Raw genomic sequence first — 27,027 nt, 5'->3', positions numbered from 1 at the left:
TATTTTATTGAAAGCAACAAAAGGCAATGTCAGTTGAGGGGTTATTATACCACAGTGAAATTTGTTGTCTTCTTCTTCTTTTTACTTTATCCCCCTCGTATTATCTCATACAGGTAGCCTTGAGAATTTCATTTTTGTAAATTACAATAAATTGAATTGGTTTTTTTTTAAAGAGGTTTCGGAGAGGTTCCCTCACTGAAACCTCTTGAAGAGTAACAACGGAGGTCTTATTGGATTTCTCCTATTGTCTTCCTTCTCTCTTCGATTTCGGGACGATAAAACCTTAGCAGTTACAGTTCCTTCTGTCAAACCTCTTAAAAAAAATAATAATAAATAAAAAAATAGCACTCACTTGAAAATGCTGTCGACCGTTGAGGTGTTCCCGCTTGTTGTGCAGCGTGGTAAACCACTGATCACAAACTCTACAGTACAGTTCTTCATTGTCTTCTTCCTCTTCATCAATCTCATCCGTGGCATCCGTAGCTATGTCCGATTCTTCCGTACCGTTAGCTTGTAAACCTGAGGAAAATAGAACAGAATAGAATATACCTTGTTTATCCTGCTCGAATGAGACTAAAAAGTCCCTTTACCTCAGCAGTCTAAACAAGGTCTCATTTATTTTATGGGTTTAATAACATGGTATAACTACTTAAACTACTAAAAAAAATATTCGCCTTAACATAATAATAGCTTACTTTTAACTCGTTTCCTCCTCAAATAGCTCTGGTAAGCGTCTGACTTGCGATCGCCTTAACATAATAATAACTTACTTTTAACTCGTTTCCTCCTCAAATAGCTCTGGTAAGCGTCTGACTTGCGATAGACTTTGAGTTCTTCACGATATCGCTTCTTGTCTACTTCTGCTCTGTCTAGATATACTTTCTTCTCGGGCAGAGACAGCTTACTCCATTCGTTACCGAGCAGTTTGGTCACCTGAAAGAACAACAAAGCTGTAGTTGTTAAATCAAATAGCTCTGGTAAGCGTCTGACTTGCGATAGACTTTGAGTTCTTCACGATATCGCTTCTTGTCTACTTCTGCTCTGTCTAGATAAACTTTCTTCTCGGGCAGAGACAGTTTACTCCATTCGTTACCGAGCAGTTTGGTCACCTGAAAGAACAATAAAGTTGTAGTTGTTAAGCATCTTTGACCAACCAGATCTCAACTGCAGGTCTCTCTCTGTAGTCTGCCAACTACAGAGGAAGTTTGATTCCGTTTGACTTGGGCAATGGCTACTACAACAATAACATGAACATGTTAGAAAGTTAATTAAATTTGGTGCTTGATATGTATAGTGCCAGTGTTACAAAAACCAAACGACTGCTTGAAGCCTTTGTAATTAAGTTGTGTTCTGCAGAGTAGGATTGGTTGAAAAGGTATTTTCTGACAGTAAACATTGACAAAACTGGTTCACAAATCATTATTAAGGGTAGGGACCTTTGGTAACTATGCAGAAATCACGTCCATGGAAGAGAAAAGCTCCTTTTTGTATTTAACCTAACCCTATAATAACACTAATTACTGCTCTAATTGTGAAAACTACTTCTTGCCTTTAACCTAACCATATAATAACACTGGTCACTGCTTGTTTGTGCCAGCTTCTTTGGTAGCAATATTCCACGGACGTGACTTCTGCACAAGTACCAGACCTTCAACTACTTGATAAGTGTTAAAGTTAGTCCAAAAAATATTTTTTCCATTTCACGGACAAATAAACTTGGGGCTGATGCAATTCCAAAAGGCAATTTCTTATAACAAAATAAGCCTCTATGGGTAGAAATAGTTGTTAACAACTGAGATTCTGGACAAAGTGGAATTTGGAGATGACCACCTTGTGCCCTTAATAAAATGAACAGTTTTGAGAAATTTTATCAAAATCAGGGTAATTACTCAGAAACCATGACAATGAAAAACAATGCTCCTTTTTGAGTTTAACCTTACCCTATAATAACACTGGTCACTGCTCAAATTGTGAAAGCTCTATTTTGTGTTTAATCTAACCCTATAATAACACTGGTCAGTCCCTACTCAAAATACCCAGTCCCAGTCCCAGCTCCCAAAACTCCCTTTTCGGCAATCTCCGTTTACGAATAATAACGATCGGTCTCTGCTTATTGGTGACAGCTCCTTCTTTGGTCAATAAAATTTTCCATTGATGTGACTTCTGAACAAGTACCAAAATCAGACACACTGTTTGAGATTTATAAATACGTTCAAATGGTAAAAAAAAAGACAAATTGAAAGGGTACTTTACAGTCTGGTATCTACTACAGTGATTTGTAGTTGTCTTCATTTATATTTTGTAGGAAGCAAGATCTTAGTTTAAAATGAAGTTTCAAATTTATTAAAGGCCTCTCAGAATACCAGTTGGATGTTATTAAATTTTCCATTGATGTGACTTCTGAACAAGTACCAAAATCAGACACACTGTTTGAGATTTATAAATACGTTCAAATGGTAAAAAAAAAAGACAAATTAAAAGGGTACTTTACAGTCTGGTATCTACTACAGTGATTTGTAGTTGTCTTCATTTATATTTTGTAGGAAGCAAGATCTTAGTTTAAAATGAAGTTTCAAATTTATTAAAGGCCTCTCAGAATACCAGTTGGATGTTATTATATTTATTTATTTATTTTATATTTCATTTCACAGGTTTTGAAAATCTTGGATGATAAAGAAGGAAAGCGTGGGTTGGAGTTTTTAATTCATTTCTCGGTGAGTTGTACTTCACTACACAGGTTTTGAAAATCTTGGATGATAAAGAAGGAAAGCGTGGGTTGGAGTTTTTAATTCATTTCTCGGTGAGTTGTACTTCACTATACTTAAGTAAATTATAAAACTAAACAGTAGATTCCTGCAAACATTAAAAAAGACCTTTTTTTTTTCAATTTTGGAATAATTCCTGGGTCTGGTACACCCCTTGTATTATTTTAAATCTCATGATGTGGACAATGGGCATAAGCCAATGAATTCTTTTTAAAAAATTTCAGGGTTGGAATTCTACATGGGACAGATATGTTACTGAAGATTTTATCTTAAAGGACACTGAAGAAAACAGGAAACTGCAGCAAGAGTTGGCCGAAAAAGCTCAGCTCACACCGTAAGTTAAAGCCTTACAAAACAGTAGTGTTAAGTTTCTTTTGTAGTCCCAAGACAGTGTAGTAAAAAAAAAAAGATTGATGAAAAATTGTACCTACTTCTTATGTCCATTATTGGATGTTGGTAATCAATGTGGAATTATTGGATCTTGATCTAAGTACCTACCTATTTAGTTTTTACATTACCAAAAGTTTGGTTGTTGATATCATTTTCTCAGATTCAATATCCATGATGTTTGCTTTCTCCCTCATATTCTTCTTCCTTCCCAGGATCTCTTTTCTTTTAACCACTAAATACGGATTGATGAAAAATTGTACCTACTTCTTATGTCCATTATTGGATGTTGGTAATCAATGTGGAATTATTGGATCTTGATCTAAGTACCTTTTTTTTAAATTTGTACATTACAAAGATACAAAAAGACATCTTTTCTTTATTCTGCTATCGCCATTCGGCGAAAGCTAAAGCCGCTACAACAACAACAACACAACAACAACAACAACAACAACAACAATAAAGTTTAGTCACCTCTAGACCTTGATCACGAACTTTAAAATAACTAATTGAAATCTAAAGACTAGTCTAGTAGCCACTGGCAACATTTTCATCAGAAACATTGTCTCTCTTAAATTTGAATGTGCAGTTAAACTGCTTTTATTAGAATAATATACAGACATAGGGTACAAGTAGGTACAATATATAAGACTTCTACCAGGTACAATATATAAGACTTCTACCAATTGTTTTAACTAACATTACTACTACTGTATTCTTGCCACGGTATCAATATTAATATTGTTAAAGTATGTACTAGGTACCTATATTGGAATATTATTTCATGCAATGTAGGTACGTATTATTAATTCATAGGTTTGGATTTAATATCATTTGGTAGGTACATAATTATTATTATTACCACCTAGGTATCTGGATATTACCTACTTCTATTATTTAGTACCCCTTTGGTAGGTAAATATTACCTAGATATTGTTTGATATCTTAGAAGTTGTTTACAGTTCATTTTATAATGAGACTGCCAGTCACTTGAATGTGTTCCGGTTTTCAAAACAATCACCAGCAACAGCAAATATTCTCTTGCCTCAGTAAAACTCAGTGCTTGTTTCGTTCAACAGAGTTGCTCTTGCTTTGTGTTTAACAAATTTTAAATAAATAAATATCTTTTTCTAGGACGAAGCTAGCCGTTCCGAGAACGAACCTTATTCCTTCAGGATGAAATCCGCCCCGGGCAGGAATCGAGCCCGCGGCCTAGTGCATATAAGACAGACGCGCTACCAACCAAGCTAACTAGGCGGGCTTTTCACAATTATTAAAACTGTGAAACGAAAATACCCACGGCTATTGTAAGAGAATTCATATTTGTATGCGAGCTTGTCCTTAAAACAACTTTGGGTAAGTGCCTGAGTTGTATTATCAACAGCTGACTGAGAACCAGCGCCAGGCTATCAAGAGAAGAGAGAAGTTGTTTACAGTTCATTTTATAATGAGACTGCCAGTCACTTGAATGTGTTCCGGTTTTCAAAACAATCACCAGCAACAGCAAATTTAATATTCTCTTGCCTCAGTAAAACTCAGTGCTTGTTTCGTTCAACAGAGTTGCTCTTGCTTTGTGTTTAACAAATTTTAAATAAATACCTAAATATCTTTTTTTTAATGTTTTCCTAAAATATTCTTGAAATCATTAGTACCAGTCGGTCAGTCAGTACCTGTTCTATTAATTGGAATAGGTAGATAAGATAATTGAAATTCTTGTTTCATAAGGAGTACTCCGTACTTAAAAATATCAATACTATGTAGGAAGATATATAAGCAAAATTTTTGTTTTTATAATTTATACTTTTTATACATTTTCGTTTCCACGTTGAAAAACGGTGGTGGTTTTTTCTGAATTTTTTTCCCTCGAGTTTCTTTGAATAAATTGTGGTACTTCAATGTTTTGAAATTTTCCGAGTGGAATGAAGCGAAATAAGTGGTTGTTTACGTTCGTTAGATATTGATATAAAATATTATTAAAGTTTACATAGGTCCCGTATTATAACCTACCTTGCTCTTTTATCTGTCGTTTCGCTATAGGTACCTACTGTTAGTTACTGTGATAAGATATATCTGGAGAACTTAAACAATAAAACTATTGCGATTAGTTCCATAGTAATCCAGAGGTACAATGATGTCTTTTAAAATTTAATGAACACTTAAATTTTACATCACTTACCCATCATAAATAGTCTTTCTTTTAACTTGAAAGTTTCAAAGTTACTCGTGTTGTGTGTCAACTTTTCCCAGTGGCCATAATGTGCTCACCAAAAAGCGCGAGTTCCAACACTCCGGATCAATCCTCCAGCAGACATGATTATTCTTCAAGAAAACGTCAGACTTTTCTACGAACATTTCTAATATTTGTGCGCGTTTGTTTTGATTCGTTCATAAATATCAAGAGTGATTAGGAAAATCATTTGTAACAGTCAATTCCTGACAGAAGAACAGAATTTCATTAAAACGCTTTTCCTCCTCAGATGGGACTAAAGAGTATCTTTACCCAAGCAATAGGCTACTACTATTATATTGTCAAATTCTCAAATAATATTGAGTATGGACTTGCTCATCTCGGCTGAGATTGAACCTACGCCCTCCTATTTACGTAGCGAGTCTTTTAACCACTGCCACCAAGACAGGTGGTGTAGCTAAATCCACCAATAAAACAATAGAAACAAACTTTGACTACGGAGACAATTTTTTCACAAACAATTAAATTAAAAGAACCAAAGTCAGTTTTAGTTATGTAGGTAAATAATAAATATATTAATTTTTCATATCACTTCAAGTACAATAATAGGTAAGTAGGTATAACAAAAACAAAATTTTCCACCATGTCAGTATAAAAATCCCAGACAATATTTTCGGGGTACCATTCTAATGTAGAAGGTCCATCACCTGTTGCTAGGCAACTTGGGCGATGAAACCAAAAATCAACAACGTACATAAGATAAACATCATATATTATCTACATATCAAAAGATTCAAAAGGAGAAAATAGTAGTATGAAGTTGACATGAGGTAATAGACAGCGTAAGTTTGACGTCACAAAGTATACTGATGTTGGGACAGACGGTAGTTTGTTTAGGTTTTTCAACGTGTATATTCCAATAAGATTTTTCCTCTCGTCAACTAAAAAGCTCATTATTTATTGAGGGCAAAACTTTGGTTAGTAGTTTAGTTTAGCAGTTGGCTTAGATTAGATTCTATCAGTTTGCCAACAAGCAGAGGAAACAACCATTAGGTTGTGGTTAAGCACCGAGTTGGGTTGGGTTTGGACTGGTTGAGACAGGACTCTGTTTCTACAGTTTGACATGGGAGTGGTAACTTAGCAAAAGTTAGCACTCCCATGCTAAACTGTAGAAACAAAAAGTCTGAACCCAACCCAGTACATAACCATGACCTTAAGAGAGAGTCATTGCCTCAGAGCTGCATTTGTAAACAATTTAAAATCACAAAACATACAACTGTTACAAACTTACCCTTTCTTGGTTTCCACCAGTATCCCATTCTGCAGGAGTTCATTGACTTGCAGAGGTGGTTTGGGAGATGTGGCATCCTCCGAGATAATATTACTGGTCAGCAAACTAAGTGAGAATGTGGAACTATCATCAATATCGTGTAAGTTGGAGGTCAGCAATGTGTCTCCTACATCTTCTTCCATGGTTGCTGTCTACTTACAATGATTATTGAGTTCACATAATGTCAGGAACTGCCTACACTGAATTTGAGCAAGGCTAACCTCTTTCTAGCCCTCCTACATCTTCTTCCATGGTTGCTGTCTACTTACAATGATTATTGAGTTCACATAATGTCAGGAACTGCCTACACTGAATTTGAGCCCAAGGCTAACCTCTTTCTAGCCAAACACAAGCAGAGCAATGTCTCCTACATTTTCACTTCAACTGAAATAGGTTGTAACAGAGTGTACTGTTCACTGTTCTAACAATTTTTTAATGTACTACAACCCAAATGTAACCTGAAAAATTCATTTTATTCCGGAAAATCTTTGAAAAAAACATGTAAATTCAGTAAAATGTAAAAATCCAAGTTCATATTCATAATCAAATTTCAAAATTCAACACAAGCAGAGCAATGTCTCCTACATTTTCACTTCAACTGAAATAGGTTGTAACAGAGTGTACTGTTCACTGTTCTAACAATTTTTAATGTACTACAACCCAAATGTAACCTGAGAAATTCATTTTATTCCGGAAAATCTTTGAAAAAAACATGTAAATTCTGTAAATTGTAAAAATCCAAGTTCAAATAATCAAATTTCAAAATTCTCAAAAAAAAAAATATGAAAAACCACTGAAGAGAAGTGAGCAACGATTGAACATTGAAAAAGTGTACTTGATGTGAAGTTAGCATATGCTTACCATGCATGAAAAATCTTCCAGGGGTATCTAAAATGAGGTACTCTGATGGGTTTCACAGATACCTATGTATGAATAGGTAGATAGATCCTCCGACCTTGCCGCCTTTGCCAATAAATCTCAGTGACCTTCCTTGTGATCGACCTTGAACAAAACCTCCCTAATTTTAGACGAGTCGACTTTTTTCTGGCGCCCTTTCTCGGGCATTAACCCATTATTGCTTCACTTTAGAAAAGTGGGATAAAAAAGTCCACATTCAAACAACCTCGTTGAACCAACTTTTTGTTTACATTTTTTTTTTTCAAGTGTTTTTTGTTTTGATTTTTCCAAATTTTTTACGAGCTTTTGACAGTTTTATTTTCTTATTTTACTACTCGGTTTGCAGAAAAGAAACATCTTTCCGATCTTGATAACATTACCAGAAAGATCTGCCTCCTTTTGTTTGTACAATGGTATCCACTAGAAATTTAAAACCAAAATTTTCGATCGGTGAAAAGGTTTTATGTTATGAACCAGATCCGCTGAAGGCCAAAGTTCTGTACAACTCAAAAGTAAGTACTTATTGATTAAAATATTGTACCTATACATTTGTTTACATTAAACAGGCATTACATGCAGATTGTAGAATATAACAAGTGATGGAACATGTTAGAAAGTTAATTAAATTTGGTGCTTGATATGTATAGTGCCAGTGTTACAAAAACCAAACGACTGCTTGAAGCCTTTGTAGTTAAGTTGTGTTCTGCAGAGTATGATTGGTTGAAAAGGTATTTTTTGACAGTAAACATTGACAAAACTGGTTCACAAATCATTATTAATGGTAGGGACCTTCAGTAACTATGCAGAAATCACGTCCATGGAAGAGAAAAGCTCCTTTTTGTATTAACCCTAACCCTATAATAACACTAATCACTGCTCTAATTGTGAAAACTACTTCGTACAAGTTCTGTACAACTCAAAAGTAAGTACTTATTGATTAAAATATTGTACCTATACATTTGTTTACATTAAACAGGCATTACATGCAGAGTATAACAAGTGATGGGACATGTTAGAAAGTTAATTAAATTTGGTGCTTGATATGTATAGTGCCAGTGTTACAAAAACCAAACGACTGCTTGAAGTATATTGGAGACCTATACTCTACGTGGTTTGATGCAGTATATCATGCTTAGTTTTAGTTTCTTCTGGTGTCAGCAAAAAAAAAATATAGTTGTGCTCTATGTCCGGTGTGATCCATTTGATCCATAAATGGAAATCACGTCCATGGAAGAGAAAAGCTCCTTTTTGTATTTAACCTAACCCTATAATAACACTAATCACTGCTCTAATTGTGAAAACTACTTCTTGCCTAATGGATCACACCAGAAATTACCCAAATTAGGGCTCCGTGCCTAGCGCTAATTCGTGTTTTTATGCTTCGTACACAATGTGTTAACCTAACCATATATAATAACACTGGTCACTGCTTGTTTGTGCCAGCTCCTTTGGTAGCAATATTCCTTCTGATTTCTGCACAAGTACCAGACCTTCAACTGCTTGATAAGTGTTAAAGTTTACGATAACATGACATATGAGAATGGAGAGGAGGATAGTCAGGATGATGAAGGTAGGTACATACTGCAGTAATGGTTATTTTTTACAATTAGGTATAAAAGAAAAGAATGATTCTTTTATTTCTTTGCATTTCCCATGTACAGAAGGCGTTTTTCGTCAGCATCTCAATCAGCCCTAATTAGGGTGATTGCTTTGGGTTGACATTTGGTTTTGACTACAAATATTACGAGTGGATGCCCTTCGCAATCAACCTTTGCTATTGATATAGCATAAGGAAATTTGGACTAGTCTACTCTCTGTTTATAGTCCCTCAGACAGACAAAAGGTAGGATCAACCTTTGCTATTGATATAGCATAAGGAAATTTGGACTAGTCTACTCTCTGTTTATAGTCCCTCAGACAGACAAAAGGTAGGTACCTACTTACATAGTACAATAATTGTTATTTTCTACACACAAAGGAAAAGAAGGTAAGATAAAGGTAATAATGGGATAATTAAGTATAATATTTATTTATTTAATATACCCTATTTATACTGTAGGCTAAGACTAAAAAGTCCCCTTTATGCCAACATATTGCTAAAATATTTTTAGTCAATATTTGCCAAAATGTTGACTATATAAAGAAGGGAATGATTTGAATCAATTAACAGATGAAAGTACACATGGCAGAGTTCTGACCATGACAGAGTCCAGTAGTGTAGTGGTCAAGAGAAAGTTCTGTACAACTCAAAAGTAAGTACTTATTGATTAAAATATTGTACCTATACATTTGTTTACATTAAACAGGCATTACATGCAGAATATAACAAGTGATGGAACATGTTAGAAAGTTAATTAAATTTGGTGCTTGATATGTATAGTGCCAGTGTTATAAAAACCAAACAACTGCTTGAAGCCTTTGTAATTAAGTTGTGTTCTGCAGAGTATGATTGGTTGAAAAGGTATTTTTTGACAGTAAACATTGACAAAACTGGTTCACAAATCATTATTAATGGTAGGGACCTTCGGTAACTATGCAGAAATCACGTCCATGGAAGAGAAAAGCTCCTTTTTGTATTTAACCTAACCCTCTAATAACACTAATCACTGCTCTAATTGTGAAAACTACTTCTTGCCTTTAACCTAACCATATAATAACACTGGTCACTGCTTGTTTGTGCCAGCTCCTTTGGTAGCAATGATCCACGGACGTGACTTCTGCACAAGTACCAGACCTTCAACTGCTTGATAAGTGTTAACGTTAATGGTAGAAATTGCTCAGACGCAAAGTTTAAAAGGGTAAGGGATCACCATTGACCACCTTGTGCCCTTAATAAAATGAACAGTTTTGAGAAATTTTATCAAAATCAGGGTAATTACTCAGAAACCATGACAATGAAAAAGAATGCTCCTTTTTGAGTTTAACCTAACCCTATAATAACACTGGTCTAGAAACAGTTTTCTCTTCATTACAAAACATACAATGCTGTCCCTATTTAGAAGCAGTATGTTTGAATAAATACTTATATGAGGAGATGAAAGTTACCAACTGCTGTAGCAATGACATGTTCTCCATAGAAGGTCTAAACCAAAAAATTAAAAGAAGTTTAGATAGATATTTCACATGTTTCCAGAATACATTCCAACTTCTGTGGAGAAAGAAACAGTTTTCTCTTCATTACAAAACATACAATGCTGTCCCTATTAAGAATAATATACAGACATAGGGTACAAGTAGGTACAATATATAAGACTTCTACCTACCCTATTTGTTTAAACAATTTCTGGGGATTTAGAGAACTGTTTACAATTCGAGGGATAATACTAGCTTAACTAATGTTTACAATTCTAAGATACTAATGTTTACAATTCTAGGATAATCATTACTTGTCTAAATATTCTACGTGCTTCTAAGTACAGCCAGTCCAAGGATTATATATGAAAAAGAGAAAACAGAGTCACTGTATTTTTGTTTAATACAGGGTCACCAACACTTTATCATGTATAATGCATGGGCGGTCGCCTATCTCTTAGGTGTTTGTTTTATTATCAATTATCTCTTTAATAACTATCATCATCACTCCAACTTATGGGTTTAAATATTCAAGTCCCGGCTGCAACTTGTTAGTTGTGGCATGGCGAGCAAAGCCGAGCAGTGGGACCAGTGGAGAGCATCTCTCTCAACCGTCAGAAGGACTAGCTCCCGATTTCGCAATTCACTTCGAGCGAGGTTTAAGAAGACTGGGTATCTCAACCCCTCCCCCCCAGACAGCACCCCAAGAAGCACCAGGACCCCCACCCCCCAGCACACAATACCCACTGGCAACATTTTCATCAGAAACATTGTCTCTCAACAATTCCAGAAATGTGTTTTGCAACAATCCAACAGCTTTTCTATTCTCCAGACTTGTTTCTTGGCTTTTAGAATGCAATGAAAGTTGCTCAACATTTGTCTTTCAACAATTGCGCAACTGTTGGGAAACAAATGTTCCTGGTGAGAACAAGGCTTAAGAAGAAATGAGTGCAAGCACCCTTGAGGTAGTTTTTATAGTATTCATAATTTCTCACCTCCGGGAATGGTAGGTCCTTATAGAGTTTTCTCTTCTCGTTCAGATAGAGTACATAGCCAGTGGAGGGTGCTTTGGGAGGTCGATGTTCCACTTCTGGTTTTCGTTTACGTCCCTTTGGCCAGCCACCTTTCCTTTTGAACTAAAGAAAAAAAATACTAATAATAATAATCCTAATTAGGTACGGATAAGTATAAATATCACTTTCTCCCTCTCCCTCTTTTTTTATATAAATACTTTGCTTTAACTTTAACTCACAAGTGCACTTCCTCTAGATCTAGTAAGTAGTAGGAAGCCCTGAGAGCATGCTAGCAGTGTTACCAATTAGAATAATCCAGGAGTGTTAACATCTAAAACTTAATTAAGCACCAAAGCTACCTGAGTGGGAGCTCTATTAGAATAGTTAAAATAAATAGGTATCTAAGTGGGAGGTTTATTAGATTAGAATAAATAAGTGCCTGAGTGGGTTTATTAGATTAGAATAAATAAGTACCTGCCAGACTACAGTGAGAAGTATCAACTCGGGTGTTTCCGAGATTTCAGAGTATTTTCTGCGGTGAGAATGTATCTTGGCTACTTTCATGCGAGGAAGCAGGTCATTTCACCGAGAGGGGACTCCTATGTCACACTAAGGGCACAGATTGCAGATCATGGGTAGTAAGTATTTTATGTAACCTTAAGAGGTTTGCTGTAGGAAGCCCTGAGAGCATGCTAGCAGTGTTACCAATTAGAATAATCCAGGAATGTTAACATCTAAAACTTAATTAAGCACCATAGCCACCTGAGTGGGAACTCTATTTGAATAGTTAAAATAAATAGGTATCTAAGTGGGAGGTTTATTAGATTAGAATAAATAGGTAGGTACCTGAGTGGGAGGTTTATTAGAATAAATGCTAGAATCACTGTTGTTGCTTTCTGAAGTGGCTGTGAGGGAAGAGCTAGTGGAAGGGAATGGAGGAGGCAGTGGAGAATCCACTACTTCTGTTTCAGTGGACACCAACTCCACATCTGCATCTCCTTCATCCAGTGATGAACTTTCACATGTTTCCAGAATACATTCCAACTTCTGTGGAGAAAGAAACAGTTTTCTCTTCATTACAAAACATACAATGCTGTCCCTATTTAGAAGCAGTATGTTTGAATAAATACTTATATGAGGAGATGGAAGTTACCAACTGCTGTAGCAATGACATGTTCTCCATAGAAGGTCTAAATCATTTCTTCCTGCAGAGTTTTTCCAACAGCCTGCTACCATTAACCAAAAAATTAAAAGAAGTTTAGTTAGATGTTTGTTTTACATTTTCACTTGATATCTTTTCTGTGTTTTTCTCCTGGTGAATTTTTCTCCCTAACATTTCATACAAAAATAAAATTTAGACTCGAGTATTATGTATTCAGTCCAGACTACCATCTTAGCTCGCTCCCTCTCTCTCTCTCTCCTCCTCCTTCGGATCTTCTTTCTTTTCCTCTTTTTCCACCCTTCCAATACTTCTTTCTCCCTCTACTCTTTTTCTTCTGCTCTCTACCCCTTCCTCTGGGCTGCCCAACCGGTCGATTGCAGATTGATTTCAAATCGATCGCGACCAGCACACCCAGCAGTGTTTCAATGAAAAGTTACAGAGTTTATACTACAAGTATTTAGAGTTCAGGGGAGTGGCTAAAGAGGATGCGGCCGAGGATCTTCTGTGCTTGGAAACCGAAATGTCTCTAAATTTGGAACCACCCGAATTGACGTTCAATATACCGCCTAGTGATTTCTGTGATTGTTTTTCAATATGTACTGTAATGTGAACATTTGTTGCGAATTTCACTGTCTAAATAAAGGAAAATAACATTTTCTGACTACCGTATTAATTGCTACATGACGTGTTCGTTATTTTTATATAGTAAGCCTAGCATTTAATTATTTATATAATCTACTAAGCCTAGCATTTAGTTATTAACTTTGAGCAAGGGGAACCTAGTCAAAACCTACATAATATCATAAAGAATGAGTCAAAGCGTTCTTTGAGAACTTCTTTCGTACTCTTCTTTCTTAGTTAATATGTTACGTATAAATTCTCCAATCATGGACCAGTTTTGTTTGTTTATCAGCATGGTTGGGACCAGGTTCTCCTTGGTGATTGTTATTCCCAGTTTTGAGTTGACATCTCCTCTTTCTCTAGCAAATCTGTCACACATGAAGAGTGTGTGTTCGGGGCTGTCTGTGATTCCATCGCAGAAAAAGCAGTTGGGGTCGTTTGCTTTACCTATTTTGTGGATAAATGTTTTAAAACAGCCGTGACCTGAAAGAGCCTGAGTGATATGAAAATCCACCTCGCCGTGCTCCCTATTCAGCCATGGGTCCAAGTGAGGGATGAGTTCTCTCGTCCACTTTCCGTTCGTGCTGGCGTTCCACTCTCTTTGCCACTTCTGAATAGTTATTCGTCTTTCTTCTTTTTTTTCTTCCTTGCTCTTACCCCAGGTCTTACTTCTCTCTTCTGCTAGCAAGTTGATAGGTATTGTTCTGGAGATAACTGCTATTGCTTGTGTTGAAACAGTACGATAAGAACAGGCCACACGGAGGTTGCCTTTTCTTTGTACTTTCAATAGGTAGTTCCTGTATGTAACAAGATTCATTTTTTCAGCCCAGATCGGAGCTCCGTACAGGAGAACACTATCGGCGGTTTGCTGCAGCAGTTTTCTTTTATGGCAACCTCCGTGGCCGAGTGGGTATCACACGAGGCTTGCACGCAGGAGGCCCGGGTTGGATTCCCGGCGGGGCCGAGTTTTCACCTTTGTGCTTAGAGTTCGGGGTGCACTCAGCCTCGTGAGGACAATCGAGTAGCGACCAGTGGCGGCATTACCAGTGTAAAAAGATTATTGAAATGTGGACATTGAAAAAGCTTTTTTTTACCACAAAGAATTTGAGTTTTGATTGATATGGTGAATAAAGCAACTTCCGTTTCCGATTGGGCATCATAGAGATCCTTTTTTTTTTCCTATGGAGGTACAGTCGAACCCTATTCAACTGGGAATCCAAGGCAGCAGCAATTTTTTCCCGCTTTTCCAGGTTTCCCAATCACAAAAGTGTTTCTCAATTTCAATTACAAACGAGGGGTAATGAGGTTTCCCATTTAGACGGGTCCCAATTATACAGGTTCGTCTGTATAACTGCTAATGATTTTAGTGACTGTTTTACCCCCATCTAGTGATCCAGGATTTTGTCAAGAGAGGGGGGGGGGTGGAGGTGGATTTTCGGAGTCTGGCCTATGGTAAAGGAGAATAATGTCAGCCTATTATTCTCCTTTACCATAGGCCAGACTTTTCTTTTATTTTCCCCCGCTCCACCGAGCCTCGGAGTAATTCGCATCAGGGCCGAAATTGTCTTTTCAGCTTTGGCGGTAGCATGTTTTATATGAGGTAGGAAACTAAGTCTTTTGTCCAGGATAACCCCCAGGTATTTAATCTCTTCTTTTTGGGGTATTTCCTCTGAGCCAATAAGGACTTTGATTGGCGCGCATTTTTTGCGTCCAGTGATTAGGAGCGCTTCCGATTTTTCAGGAGCTATTGCTAGCTTTTTGAAACTCATCCATCTCTTTATTTTCTGTAATGTCTCATTTGCTTTCTCCTCCATTTCTGGTCCTGAGTTAGCTAGGATTACGACGGTCAAGTCGTCGGCGTATGCTATTAGAGTAACGTCCTCCGGGACATTTAATCTCAAGACTCCATTGTATAATAAATTCCAGAGAGTAGGTCCCAGAATGGACCCCTGTGGGACACCAGCGGTCATAAATTTTTGAAATTGTTCCTCTGTAATTTCCCTGTCTTGTAAGTAAGATTCGATTAATCTTATGAGATAGTTTGAAATTTTGTTATTCTCTAGTTCCTTACTTATCTCCAGCCAATTAGCAGAGTTGAAAGCATTTTTAATGTCAAGCGTAATTATTAGGCAGAGTTTTCTTCTTCTGGCAGTTTTGGCCAATTCATTTTTTGCTATGTTGGTTACTACCTTTATAGCATCTATCGTAGATTTTCCCTTCCTAAAGCCAAATTGCATTTCGCTTAGTAGTCTTTTATCTTCTATTTCTTGGTTAATCCTGTTGTTGATGAGCTTTTCCAATAGCTTCCCGTATGTATTTAGCAAACATATTGGACGGTAGGCAGGTGGGTCATTTGCGCTTTTTGGCGGTTTCGTAATGAGAACGACTCTGGCCTGTTTCCATATCCTTGGGAAAACCCCAGTATCCAGCGCTTGGTTCATTATCTTTAGAACTATGTCCGGTCGTTCAAGTATGATTTCCTTAATGATTTTTACTGGTATATAATCTGGCCCTGGGGCCTTATTTTGGGCCATACTTAGGATAGCTTCTCCTAGCTCCTCGATGGTAAAGTTTTCATATTCGTCCTCGTTTATGGTTCTAGTACTCCATGTTATGACTGGGTCGTTTGGGAATAGCTTGTCTAAACATTCTTTTCTGGTCTCAGGGGGAATGTTAGGGAGTGTTTTCCCCACCTTATTTGTTACAATTTTGTATGCCAGACCCCAAACATCTCTGTCCAGATCCTTGCAAAGGTCCTTCCAGCATTTATCTTTGGCTTCGAAGATGTTTGTGTTGAGCTCTTTTCTAGCATTTTTGTATGATCTCCCTGTCGTTTTGTATCAACTGCATTTTTACCTCTGGTTTTGTTCCCTTAGGTAGGTAGATTTTTACTTTGAGATCATCTCCGGAGAAAGCAATTTCAAGGTCTTTCCTGAGTTCTTCGTATTGGAAAATGGAGACTACTGCGATCTCCTTAACGTCCTCGTCCTTGATATACTTCTCTATTCTCTTTAGCGCCTCCTGGGTACTAAGCTCTTCACTGTTGATCAGACATCCCATTTCCTTGCGTGTCACCCCACGCGCTCGACTCATGACTTCCAGGATCTGGAATCCATCGACAACCTTGCCGTTTTCAACAACCTCGTCTAGTTGCTGAAATTTTGATTTCGCAATCCTGATAAGATGTTTGTTTTTCTGTGGGTCAGCTCCCAGCCAAAATATGATATTTTCTTCCTTTTGCTCCACAGGGTCGCCACGGATGATCTTCGTACTCTCGAAAGCCTCTTCAGGCCATTTTGTCTTTTTGAGGGTTTCCAGGGCACCCTGGTCTTGACTTTGGCGGCCCGCTAGAATTTTATCCCTGACTTGGCTAGCTGTGGCTGTAGGGATAACATGCTCCTTGCACCTACCGCATAGGCCTGAGTTGCTTCCCTTGGTCTCTCCCCGCGCCTTGTTTATATCCAAAACTTTGATTCTACCTTTCAGCTCCTCTAATGTACGAACCTCTTTCTCTACCCGATCTATGTACTCCCGCCATGTAGTTCTGCTACATGTCTTCATTGCCTTTACCTCATTACATATAACCTGTAGACAGGTATTGAATGTCTCGACTGGATCCATATCTTCCGCCGAATCAATCTTACCCTGGGCTGCGCTTGGGTCCCCAGCTTTTCCATCCTTTCTGGTAGGGCTCCTGAACATGGTCCGCGCAGGTTAGGTAACGCTGTTTACCGTCACTCGGTTATCACACCATGCACAGAGAATCTGCTGACGCAGATCCTGGGCTGACTGATACACTGAACACAAAGCAAAACTAATGTCTTAAAGAAAAAAAGAATTATTGTTTATATTTTATTTTTTAATTTCTTTACGTAAAATCACATACTGCACACACATGTTTACTCTTTGCAATCTCAAACCGAACTCAACGCCTTCCCGAACTCAATCTAAGTACCTAGGTACCTATTTAGTTTGTACATTACAAAAAGTTTGGTTGTTGATATCATTTTCTCAGATTCAATATCCATGATGTTTACTTTCTCCCTCATATTCTTCTTCCTTCCCAGGATCTCTTTTCTTTTAACCACTAAATACGTTTTTTTTTATGTTCAGGGGTGGCAACTTGTACCGGCGAGAACAACGCCGGAGTAAGAAACATCATCACCACCATCACCATCACTATCGTCATCGTAAACCATCTTCTTCCATGTCCCCCAACCCGTACACTGACGATAACATGACATATGAGAATGGAGAGGAGGATAGTCAGGATGATGAAGGTAGGTACATACTGCAGTAATGGTTATTTTCTGACGATAACATGACATATGAGAATGGAGAGGAGGATAGTCAGGATGATGAAGGTAGGTACATACTGCAGTAATGGTTATTTTTTACTATTAGGTATAAAAGAAAAGAATGATTCTTCTATTTCTTCGCATTTCCCATGTACAGAAGGCGTTTTTCGTCAGCATCTCAATCAGCCCTAACTAGGGTGATTGCTTTGGGTTGACATTTGGTTTTGGTTTTGGCTACAAATATTACGAGTGGATGCCCTTCGCCATCAACCTTTGCTATTGATATAGCATAAGGAAATTTGGACTAGTCTACTCTCTGTTTATAGTCCCTCAGACAGACAAAAGGTAGGTACTTAGTACTTACATAGTACAATAATTGTTATTTTCTACACACAAAGGAAAAGAAGGTAAGATAAAGGTAATAATGGGATAATTAAGTATAATATTTATTTATTTAATATACCTTATTTATACTGTCGGCTAAGACTAAAAAGTCCCCTTTATGCCAACATATTGCTAAAATATTTTTAGTCAATATTTGCCAAAATGTTGACTATATAAAGAAGGGAATGATTTGAATCCATTGACAGATGAAAGTACACATGGCAGAGTTCTGACCATGACAGACTTGACAGAGTCCAGTAGTGTAGTGGTCAAGAGGTAAAGGTAATAATGGGATAATTAAGTATAATATTTATTTATTTAATATACCTTATTTATACTGTCGGCTAAGACTAAAAAGTCCCCTTCATGCCAACATATTGCTAAAATATTTTTAGTCAATATTTGCCAAAATGTTGACTATATACTTAAAGAAGGGAATGATTTGAATCAATTGACAGATGAAAGTACACATGGCAGAGTTCTGACCATCATAATCCAGTAGTGTAGTGACTGTAGTGGTCAAGAGAAGACACAAGGAATTTTATGACTTGGACTCGAACCACCAACCTCCAGATCCAGAGTCCACTGTGATAACCACTACACCACCTTAGGTTGGTTTTTAATTTGTTTTGACAAGTGCACTTTTTTCTGAGTGGCAGGGTTCTCTTGGTTATGTTGTTGTTAACGTTTGTGTTGACATTTCAATCTTCCTCCTCCAATCCAAGGAAAGCAGCCACCTCCAGGGGATGTCATAAAAATTCTTTATTTCTTCTCTTGGTTATAGTTAGTAGTTACTCAACTTTTTAATTTTGTAATAGCCTAGGTATTTCTAGGAGTTTAAATAATTAAATATTAGAAACTGAGACATAAAAAATAAAAAGGTCACACCATGTTGAAGTCAGAAGAAAGAATCATTGTTTGTAATCATTGTTTTTATTTTATTTTCCAAAATCTTTTTTCACAATAGGTTAGGGCCTGTTGTAAGTTGTATAAAATTTTAACTGAAATGGGGGGCTGAAGGGTCTGTTGAACATTACAGTCCTTCCCCCTAATATTAGAATAAAACCAAGAGCTTAAAGTCTTTTCACAATAGGTTAGGGCCTGTTGTAAGTTGTATTAAATTTTAACTGAAATGGGGGGCTGAAGGGTCTGTTGAACATTACAAATTTTAATGGTGAATTTCACCATTGACTTAATCAGAGATTTAACTAATGGAAGAATTTTCACTTATGGGAGGATAATGATCCCAAAAGGAGTTTGAAATGATCCAAACAGGAGCTTCCAAAAAGGGATTCTCGGCATTTTTTCACTTATGGGAGGATAATGATCCCAAAAGGAGTTTGAAATGATCCAAACAGGAGCTTCCAAAAAGGGATCACAGGAAAGCAGCCACCTCCAGGGGATGTCATAAAAATTCTTTATTTCTTCTCTTGGTTATAGTTAGTAGTTACTCAACTTTTTAATTTTAATGGTGAATTTCACCATTGACTTAATCAGAGATTTAACTAATGGGAGAATTTTCACTTATGGGAGGATAATGATCCGAAAAGGAGTTTGAAATGATCCAAACAGGAGCTTCCAAAAAGGGATCACTTAAAACTCCTTTTTGGATTGGAAATATTCTCACATCAACTTTTTAATTTTAATGGTGAATTTCACCATTGACTTAATCAGAGATTTAACTAATGGGAGAATTTTCACTTATGGGAGGATAATAATCCCAAAAGGAGTTTGAAATGATCCATCAGGAGCTTCCAAAAAGGGATCACTTAAAACTCCTTTTTGGATTGGAAATATTCTCACGTTCGGACTGGATTTAAGTTTAAGACGTTAGACTTAGAAATCCTGTCAAAATCAAGCCCCTGGATGTAAGCTTGCGTGCTAACTGGGTTATAACTCCTTTTTGGATTGGAAATATTCTCCCGTTAGTGAAATCTCGTGTTACATTACATTGAAATGGGGGTCTTTTCTGACGAAATTCCTGTGTGCGGAGTCCAGTATTGCACCCATTGCACCCAATCTCTTGTTAAGTTATTGGTGAAATCCACCATTCAAATTCTTTATGTTTGAATGATGAAGGTCGAATGAACGAGACTCGAGACAATGGAGTGGGAGGTGACGAGACCAGCAGCACGAGTGACAGAACAGACACAATGTCTTCGTGTTCAGACAGCGAGAATATTAACATCGAGTTCCCGTCAACCTGTCGGAGTGTAAACCCAGCCTTGCCGCTCAATCATTTCCTAATTCTTTATGTTTGAATGATGAAGGTCGAATGAACGAGACTCGAGACAATGGAGTGGGAGGTGACGAGACCAGCAGCACGAGTGACAGGACAGACACAATGTCTTCGTGTTCAGACAGCGAGAATATTAACATCGAGTTCCCATCAACCTGTCGGAGTGTAAACCCAGCCTTGCCGCTCAATCATTTCCTGCACAATGTCCTGGTCAACGATCATATTCAAGTCAAACAGAATAATATGGTGAGTAAAGCGGGGCAACCTCCGTGGCCGAGTGGGTATCACACGAGGCTTGCACGCAGGAGGCCCGGGTTGGATTCCCGGCGGGGCCGAGGTTTTTTTCGGCTTTGTGCACTCAGCCTCGTGAAGACAATCGAGTAGCTACTTCGATCGAGTAGCGACCAGTGGCGGCATTAACAGTGTAAAAAGATTATTGAAATATGGAAATTGAAAAAGCTCTGCTTTACCACAAAGAATTTGAGTTTTGATTGATATGGTGAATAAAGCAACTTCCGTTTCCGATTGGGCATCATAGAGATCCTTTTTTTTTTCCTATGGAGGTACAGTCGAACCCTATTCAACTGGGAATCCAAGGCAGCAGCAATTTTTTCCCGCTTTTCCAGGTTTCCCAATCACAAAAGTGTTTCTCAATTTCAATTACAAACGAGGGGTAATGATTTGTATCATGCAAATGATTGATTCCGTGACTGGCTGTTGCGGGGCCCACTCAGCCTCGTGAGGAAAATGAGTAGCTACGACATATAAATGCGCATAGCGACCGGTGCCAGCATGGTAGGTAAACATTGGATGTTTGGATTATTGAGATATTCGGAAAAATCCTACAATGCTGCAGTGAGCACCGAAGTTGTGATATAATAACACAAAGAAACTGCATTTACATTTTTTTTTTTTTTTTTTTACATTAAAAGAGAATAATCAAGCTCGAGGGGGAGGGGGGGCGGTCCCCCTCGCCCTCCTTATACGGCTCTGATTAACCTCACCAAGCCTGAACCAGATACTAACCGCATGCAAAATTGTTCAAGAACTAAAATCCCATCTATTTTCCCAGGTTGTATCACTACCAGCTTCTCCTAGTATTGTAGAAATTCTAGACGGGTTCTACCGGCATTATGCTGCGCTGGAAATCAATGCCTTCCCCAACAGGACCCCATCCACCAATGAAAACGCACCACCCACTCTCAAAGATCTCATGAAAAGGTATTTAAAAAAATGAAAAGGTATTAACCACGTTTACTCTGATTGTGATTCTAGGCCTTGAGCATTTACTGGCGTTTTTAGCCTAGTTAGCTTGGTTGGTAACGCGTCTGCCTTGTAAGCGCTAGGCCGCGGGTTCGATTCCCGCACGGGGCGGATTTTATCCTGATGGGATAATGTTCGTTCTCGGAACGGCTGGCTTTCTCCAATCCTGTCTTCCTTCTCTCTTCGATTTCGGGACGATAAGACCTTAGAAACAGTTCCCTCTGTCAAACCTCCTTTAAAAAAAATGCTTTTCTCTGTTTGTTTCCAGTCTGAACTCTCTCATTCATATTGTGGACGGAGTGAGAATATATTTCGACTTCTCTGTGAAAGCCACTCTTCTCTATAATAATGAACACAAGCAGTTTGATTTCTACAGGAATAACTTCCAGCGAAATACCCCGGCGTACGTATCTTTTGTTTTTAATTAAACAAGGTCGTTTGTAAACATTATGTATTGTATCTAGGAATCTAGTAAGTATTTTTTTTTTTTTTTTTTTTTTTTTTTTTTTTTTAATTAAACAAGGTCGTTTGTAAACATTATGATGTATTGTATCATGTTGTTAAACCCATAAAATACACGAGACCTTGTTTAGACTGCTGGGGTAGAGGAACTTTTTAGTCTCATGCGAGCAGGATAAACAAGGTATATTCTATTCTATTTTTCCATTTTTATTTTTAACTTTGATTGAGGAAAATGTAACAACTGAGGCCATATCGTCCCGAAATCTAAGAGAAAAAGAGGACAGGGAAGGAAAAAGCCAGCCGTTCTGAGAACGAACCTTACCTGCTAAGTTCGCTCCAGGAATTGAACCCGCGACCTCGTGCTACTTACTTACTTTACGTGTCCAGGGTCACCAAACAAATGCCGTCATATTGAGTCCTGCCAGTGCTGCACGACTCGTATCCAGTGCTTACAAGTACTTTTCACGCAATTACTTTTCTTACAAGTACTTTTCAAAATTCTTTCTACCTAGTTTACAACATTTGACAATTGTAAACAGTGTTGTATTATTTGTGTCTTAATATAATAAATATAAAATAAAACTAAAATAATTATCGAGGAATAATTATTTAATTAGGAATCTTCAAGAATTAAAATTAAAATCTAAAAAGACAATTCAGATTCGACATTCAACTAATAAATATATCTTGTCTTATCTTGCTAATCGTAGTATTTCCTTCCCTGATTTTCAGGTTTCGAAATGCTATGCGTGATGACATCAACGCTAGTATCAAGAAAGAAGCCGCCACCTCCAAGAAAGAATCGATGAGTCTGCACAAAGAAATGCCTTCAAGTACATATAGGATGCATCATGAACCTGCGAACACGTATAGGAATGAAGCCCATAAGGAAATGCCTAGCGCGGGGTCTTATAAGAAGGATTCGTTCGCTAGCATGATGCTGAGAGACCTACCTCATCCTAGTCATGTGAAGAAGGAGATCGGTAGTACAAACAAAGAAGTTCGCTAGCATGATGCTGAGAGACCTACCTCATCCTAGTCATGTGAAGAAGGAGATCGGTAGTACAAACAAAGAAGGTAATTGAGAGTATTTTCTTCTCTTTGCTGGCTAGGCTTCTACTAGTTCCTTGTTACAGTTTGCTATGGAAGTGGTAACCTACTCCACAAGCTTGCATAAGTTACCAAGTCAATGCGAAATTGTACAAACAAAAAAACTAAATGTAAGAAAGGAGGTATGCAATAAGTTATCAACTTATCACAATCCTATTCTAGAAGGACTGGAATTCACACAAGGCAGTAGGTATTTTAAAGGGTATGAATTTGTGTGCTAAGAGATCGGTAGTACAAACAAAGAAGGTAATTGAGAGTATTTTCTTCTCTTTGCTGGCTAGGCTTCTACTAGTTCCTTGTTACAGTTTGGTATGACCTATATCACGATTTCCTCCTTTGCTTTTCCCCCTTAAATTTCACAGTGTTCTCCTCAGGACAAGCTCCAGGTAGAAGACAATGCTTCGCTAGCATGATGCTGAGAGACCTACCTCATCCTAGTCATGTGAAGAAGGAGATCGGTAGTACAAACAAAGAAGGTAATTGAGAGTGTTTTCTTCTCTTTGCTTTATAGATGGGCTAGGCTTCTACTAGTTCCTTGTTACAGTTTGGTATTGAAGTGGTAACCTACTCCACAAGCTTGCGTAAGTTACCACTTCAATGCGAAACTGTACAAACAATAAACTCGCCCTACAAGCCAAGCCTATCTTATCGCAGTACATAACCACAGCCTAATTCCTAGAATAACGAGACTGGTTAGGATATAGGGTCGTCGCTTGGGTATAACATCTTTATTTTCATTACCAGGTACGAATAACTGTATGAATCAAGACCTGGAGAGATTGGAGACCTACACAAACGTAGCTATGATCAAGCAGGAAATAGAATCAGCCGATGAAGATGACTATGAACCTCAAGATAAAAAATCCTACCTTATGATGGACACCGATAGAGGACAAGGTAAGGAGAAAAAGCCAGCCTAGTTAGATTGGATGGTAGCGCGTCTGCCTCGTAAGCCCTAGGTCGGAAGTTCGATGCCCGCCCAGGGCGAATTTCATCCGAAGCAGATAAGGTTCGTTCTCGGAGCGGCTGGCTTTTTACTATCCTGTCTTCCTTCTCTCTTCGTTTTCGGGACATTTTTTTTCACAAGTACCTGTTCTCACTGCAAAAATTTTTCTTTGTGCGAAGTTATAATTTTTTTCGTTGGAGATGAGAACACACTAATTAATCTGCATACAAACGTCTTAAAAAAAAAAAAAAAAAAAAAAAAACGACCGATTGCAATACTTTCTCATAATAGGTTCCCTAATCCATTTACTTACATATTGGTAGTAGAAAGTAATAATGGGACAGGTACAGCCCATTAGCGTTGAATGGTAGAGATTGTCCCAGACCACAATTTGCTTTTTTTTTTTTAATTCCTTGTATTTGTGTAGGTACAAATGAATTGCATTGCCTCTATGTACGGCAATGGTTGTTCTTTGAGCCAGATGGCTTTTTGACCACGGCTCCAAGGCCACTGAAGAAATAACAGGATTTATACGCGATCTGGAAAAACTCGAAAAGTCATGGAATCTGAAAATCGGCCAAAAAGTCATGGAAAATCATGAAAATTTAAAGAAAACCTGGAAAAGTAATGGAATTTGCCACCCGGTCAAAAATTAAAAATGTTCAAATTAAATACCTATCAAGTTTTTTTTTTTTTTTTTTCGAAAAACGGCCTGCAGCGCATTCCCCCTCATATTCCTTGACGTTCTGTATTGCATATTTTATTTAAATGAAGGGGTAATCTTACTGATTTTTAAGCATCTCCGCCCCCTAATTTTCTGGAAAACTCATGGAAATTTTTTGGAAAAGTCATGGAATTTCATCCCGAGAAAGCATATAAACCCTGAAATAATTTATATCCCCCCCTTTTTTTTAAAGACCGAAAACCTGACATCCGTTCCTACTCTCCGAGCAACAGGAGGGATCATCTGGCAGAGAAAGTCCTCAACAGTAACAACGTCCTCAGCTCTCTATCCAATAGTGAAGGCAATGTCTTGAGCAACCACAACAGCAGCGAGAGCAACATCCTGAGCAACCATTCCAGTGAGGGCAGCCACCAGAGATTGGATTCTGTGTCCAGGTAGGGCATATTAAAAAAATGACGTTTCTTTGTGTTATCGTTTCACAACTTTGGTGCTCACTACAGTATTGTAGGATTTTTCCAAACTCATATCGCAATAATCCAGCTCCTAATGTTTACCTACCATGCTGGCACCGGTCACTATGCGCATTTATATTACATAGCTAGATAGCTACTCATTTTCCTCAAGAGGCTGAGTGGGCCCCGCAACGGCCAGTCACGGAATCAATCATTTGCATGATACAAATTTTTTGACCCCGACGGGAATCGAACACGGGTTTCCCGCGTGCAAGGCGAGCGCAGTGACCACTACGCCATGGGAGTTGACGGTAGGGCATATTCGTAGCGACACAAATCCCAGATGTCCCCATAGTACACCTAACAGTGCCTTTCAGTGCTATTATTCTAGGTCGCTGGTTTGATTGGCGCCCGGAACGGATTTTATCCTGAATGGATAAGGTTCGTTCTCGGAACAGCTGGCTTTCTCCTACGGCTGGATTCCTTATTTTGTATTTCCCCCCTTTTTTAAATTCAAATAAGGTTTTTATTATAAAATGTACACGTATTCTGTACCAAATACATAATTATTATTATGTTAAGGCGGTCTCTTCCTGATCCCTTATATGCCGCGTCCATTTTAGTTTAGGACTATTGCACTACTACCAAATACATAAGACAATGTTTAGACTGAGTTAATAAAGGGACTTTTCAGTCTTTAGAGCAGAGGTTCTCAACCGGTGGTACGCGTACCACTGGTGGTACGCGGATACATTTTAGGTGGTACGCAGTCATATATTATATTAAGGACAAACAACAACAAGGAGCTCATTAGGATCTGTTTGAAATTAAATGACTGTTCAATGTACTAATTTAAGATTGTTTTTAATGTACAATTTCATTTTGTATCTAAGTAAATTCTATGTACAATGTACATACATACATTACATACAGTTGTAGCATGCATTTTCATTTTCCTAAACATGACCAAATGTAATTTTTCATTATATTATTATTATTATTATTATATATAAATATAAGGTGGTACGTCAAAATCTCTGAAAATTTCAAGTGGTACGTGTTTACTAAAAGGTTGAGAACCCCTGCTTTAGAGTATCACCTCTATCACAAAGAAAGGAAAAAATCCCCCTCTGTACAGCCACTTGAGTCCTGATGTTTATTATTATGTTAAGGCGGTCTCTTCCTGATCCCTTATATGCCGCGTCCATTTTAGTTTAGGACTATTGCACTACTACCAAATACATGAGACAATGTTTAGTAAAGAGACTTTTCAGTCTTAGGAGTATCACCTCTATCACAAAGAAAGGAAAAAATCCCTCTCTGTACAGCCACTTGAGTCCTGATGGTATCTCTGTTTCAGTGTCGACTCTACAATGAGCGGAAGGACAACCAGCTCCGTATCCAGTGGGGGAGGTACGGCCCCTCTTTACCTCGCCGACTGGGATCAGACCCGTAGCTCACTCCTGGACAAGTTAGCTCAGTGGGTGTTTATACCAGACCATGTGCTACAGGCGTCGCCCCCTATGGCTAGCGCCATCTATGGAGCCGTACATCTTAGCCGATTGTTTGGTATGATGAAAGAAATTCAATCAATGTGATTTCTCAATTTTTACTTTCTATTACTACAGTATAGCGAGCTGTACTAGTTAGACTTAAGATACCATGATCACATTGATTGATCTCAGGTACCATAGCTTTGTACAAAACAATACAGAAAGAAATTCATTCAGCTCAGTGGGTGTTTATACCAGAC

The 27,027-nt window shown here is 37.9% G+C and overlaps 1 protein-coding gene and 2 long non-coding RNA genes across 3 annotated transcripts; 2 read left to right on the top strand and 1 right to left on the bottom strand.

Annotated features, from left to right (window-relative positions):
• Positions 1-421: 421 nt before the first annotated feature.
• On the bottom strand, positions 422-745 carry LOC113467418. Its single transcript, XR_003391502.1, has 2 exons — positions 696-745; positions 422-519 (listed from the first exon to the last, which is right to left on the bottom strand). It is a non-coding gene; the product is annotated as an uncharacterized LOC113467418 (long non-coding RNA).
• A 1,993-nt stretch (positions 746-2,738) lies between these two features.
• LOC103509198 lies at positions 2,739-26,872 on the top strand. The gene is made up of 11 exons (XM_026823582.1): positions 2,739-2,800; positions 2,990-3,099; positions 17,549-17,715; positions 20,197-20,336; positions 20,528-20,602; positions 21,429-21,577; positions 21,888-22,022; positions 22,814-23,082; positions 23,936-24,088; positions 25,055-25,256; positions 26,635-26,872. The coding sequence occupies exons 3-11, from the start codon at positions 17,643-17,645 to the stop codon at positions 26,870-26,872; spliced, it is 1,434 nt and encodes a 477-aa protein (XP_026679383.1). The 5' UTR covers positions 2,739-2,800; positions 2,990-3,099; positions 17,549-17,642.
• Positions 4,496-5,519, top strand: LOC113467417. Its single transcript, XR_003391501.1, has 2 exons — positions 4,496-4,843; positions 5,190-5,519. It is a non-coding gene; the product is annotated as an uncharacterized LOC113467417 (long non-coding RNA).
• Positions 26,873-27,027: the final 155 nt, after the last annotated feature.

This window comes from Diaphorina citri, unplaced genomic scaffold, assembly GCF_000475195.1.
Source record: "Diaphorina citri unplaced genomic scaffold, Diaci psyllid genome assembly version 1.1 scaffold473, whole genome shotgun sequence".
NCBI classification, from domain to species: Eukaryota; Metazoa; Arthropoda; class Insecta; order Hemiptera; family Psyllidae; genus Diaphorina; species Diaphorina citri.
This window is presented reverse-complemented; position numbering and strand designations above follow the sequence as displayed.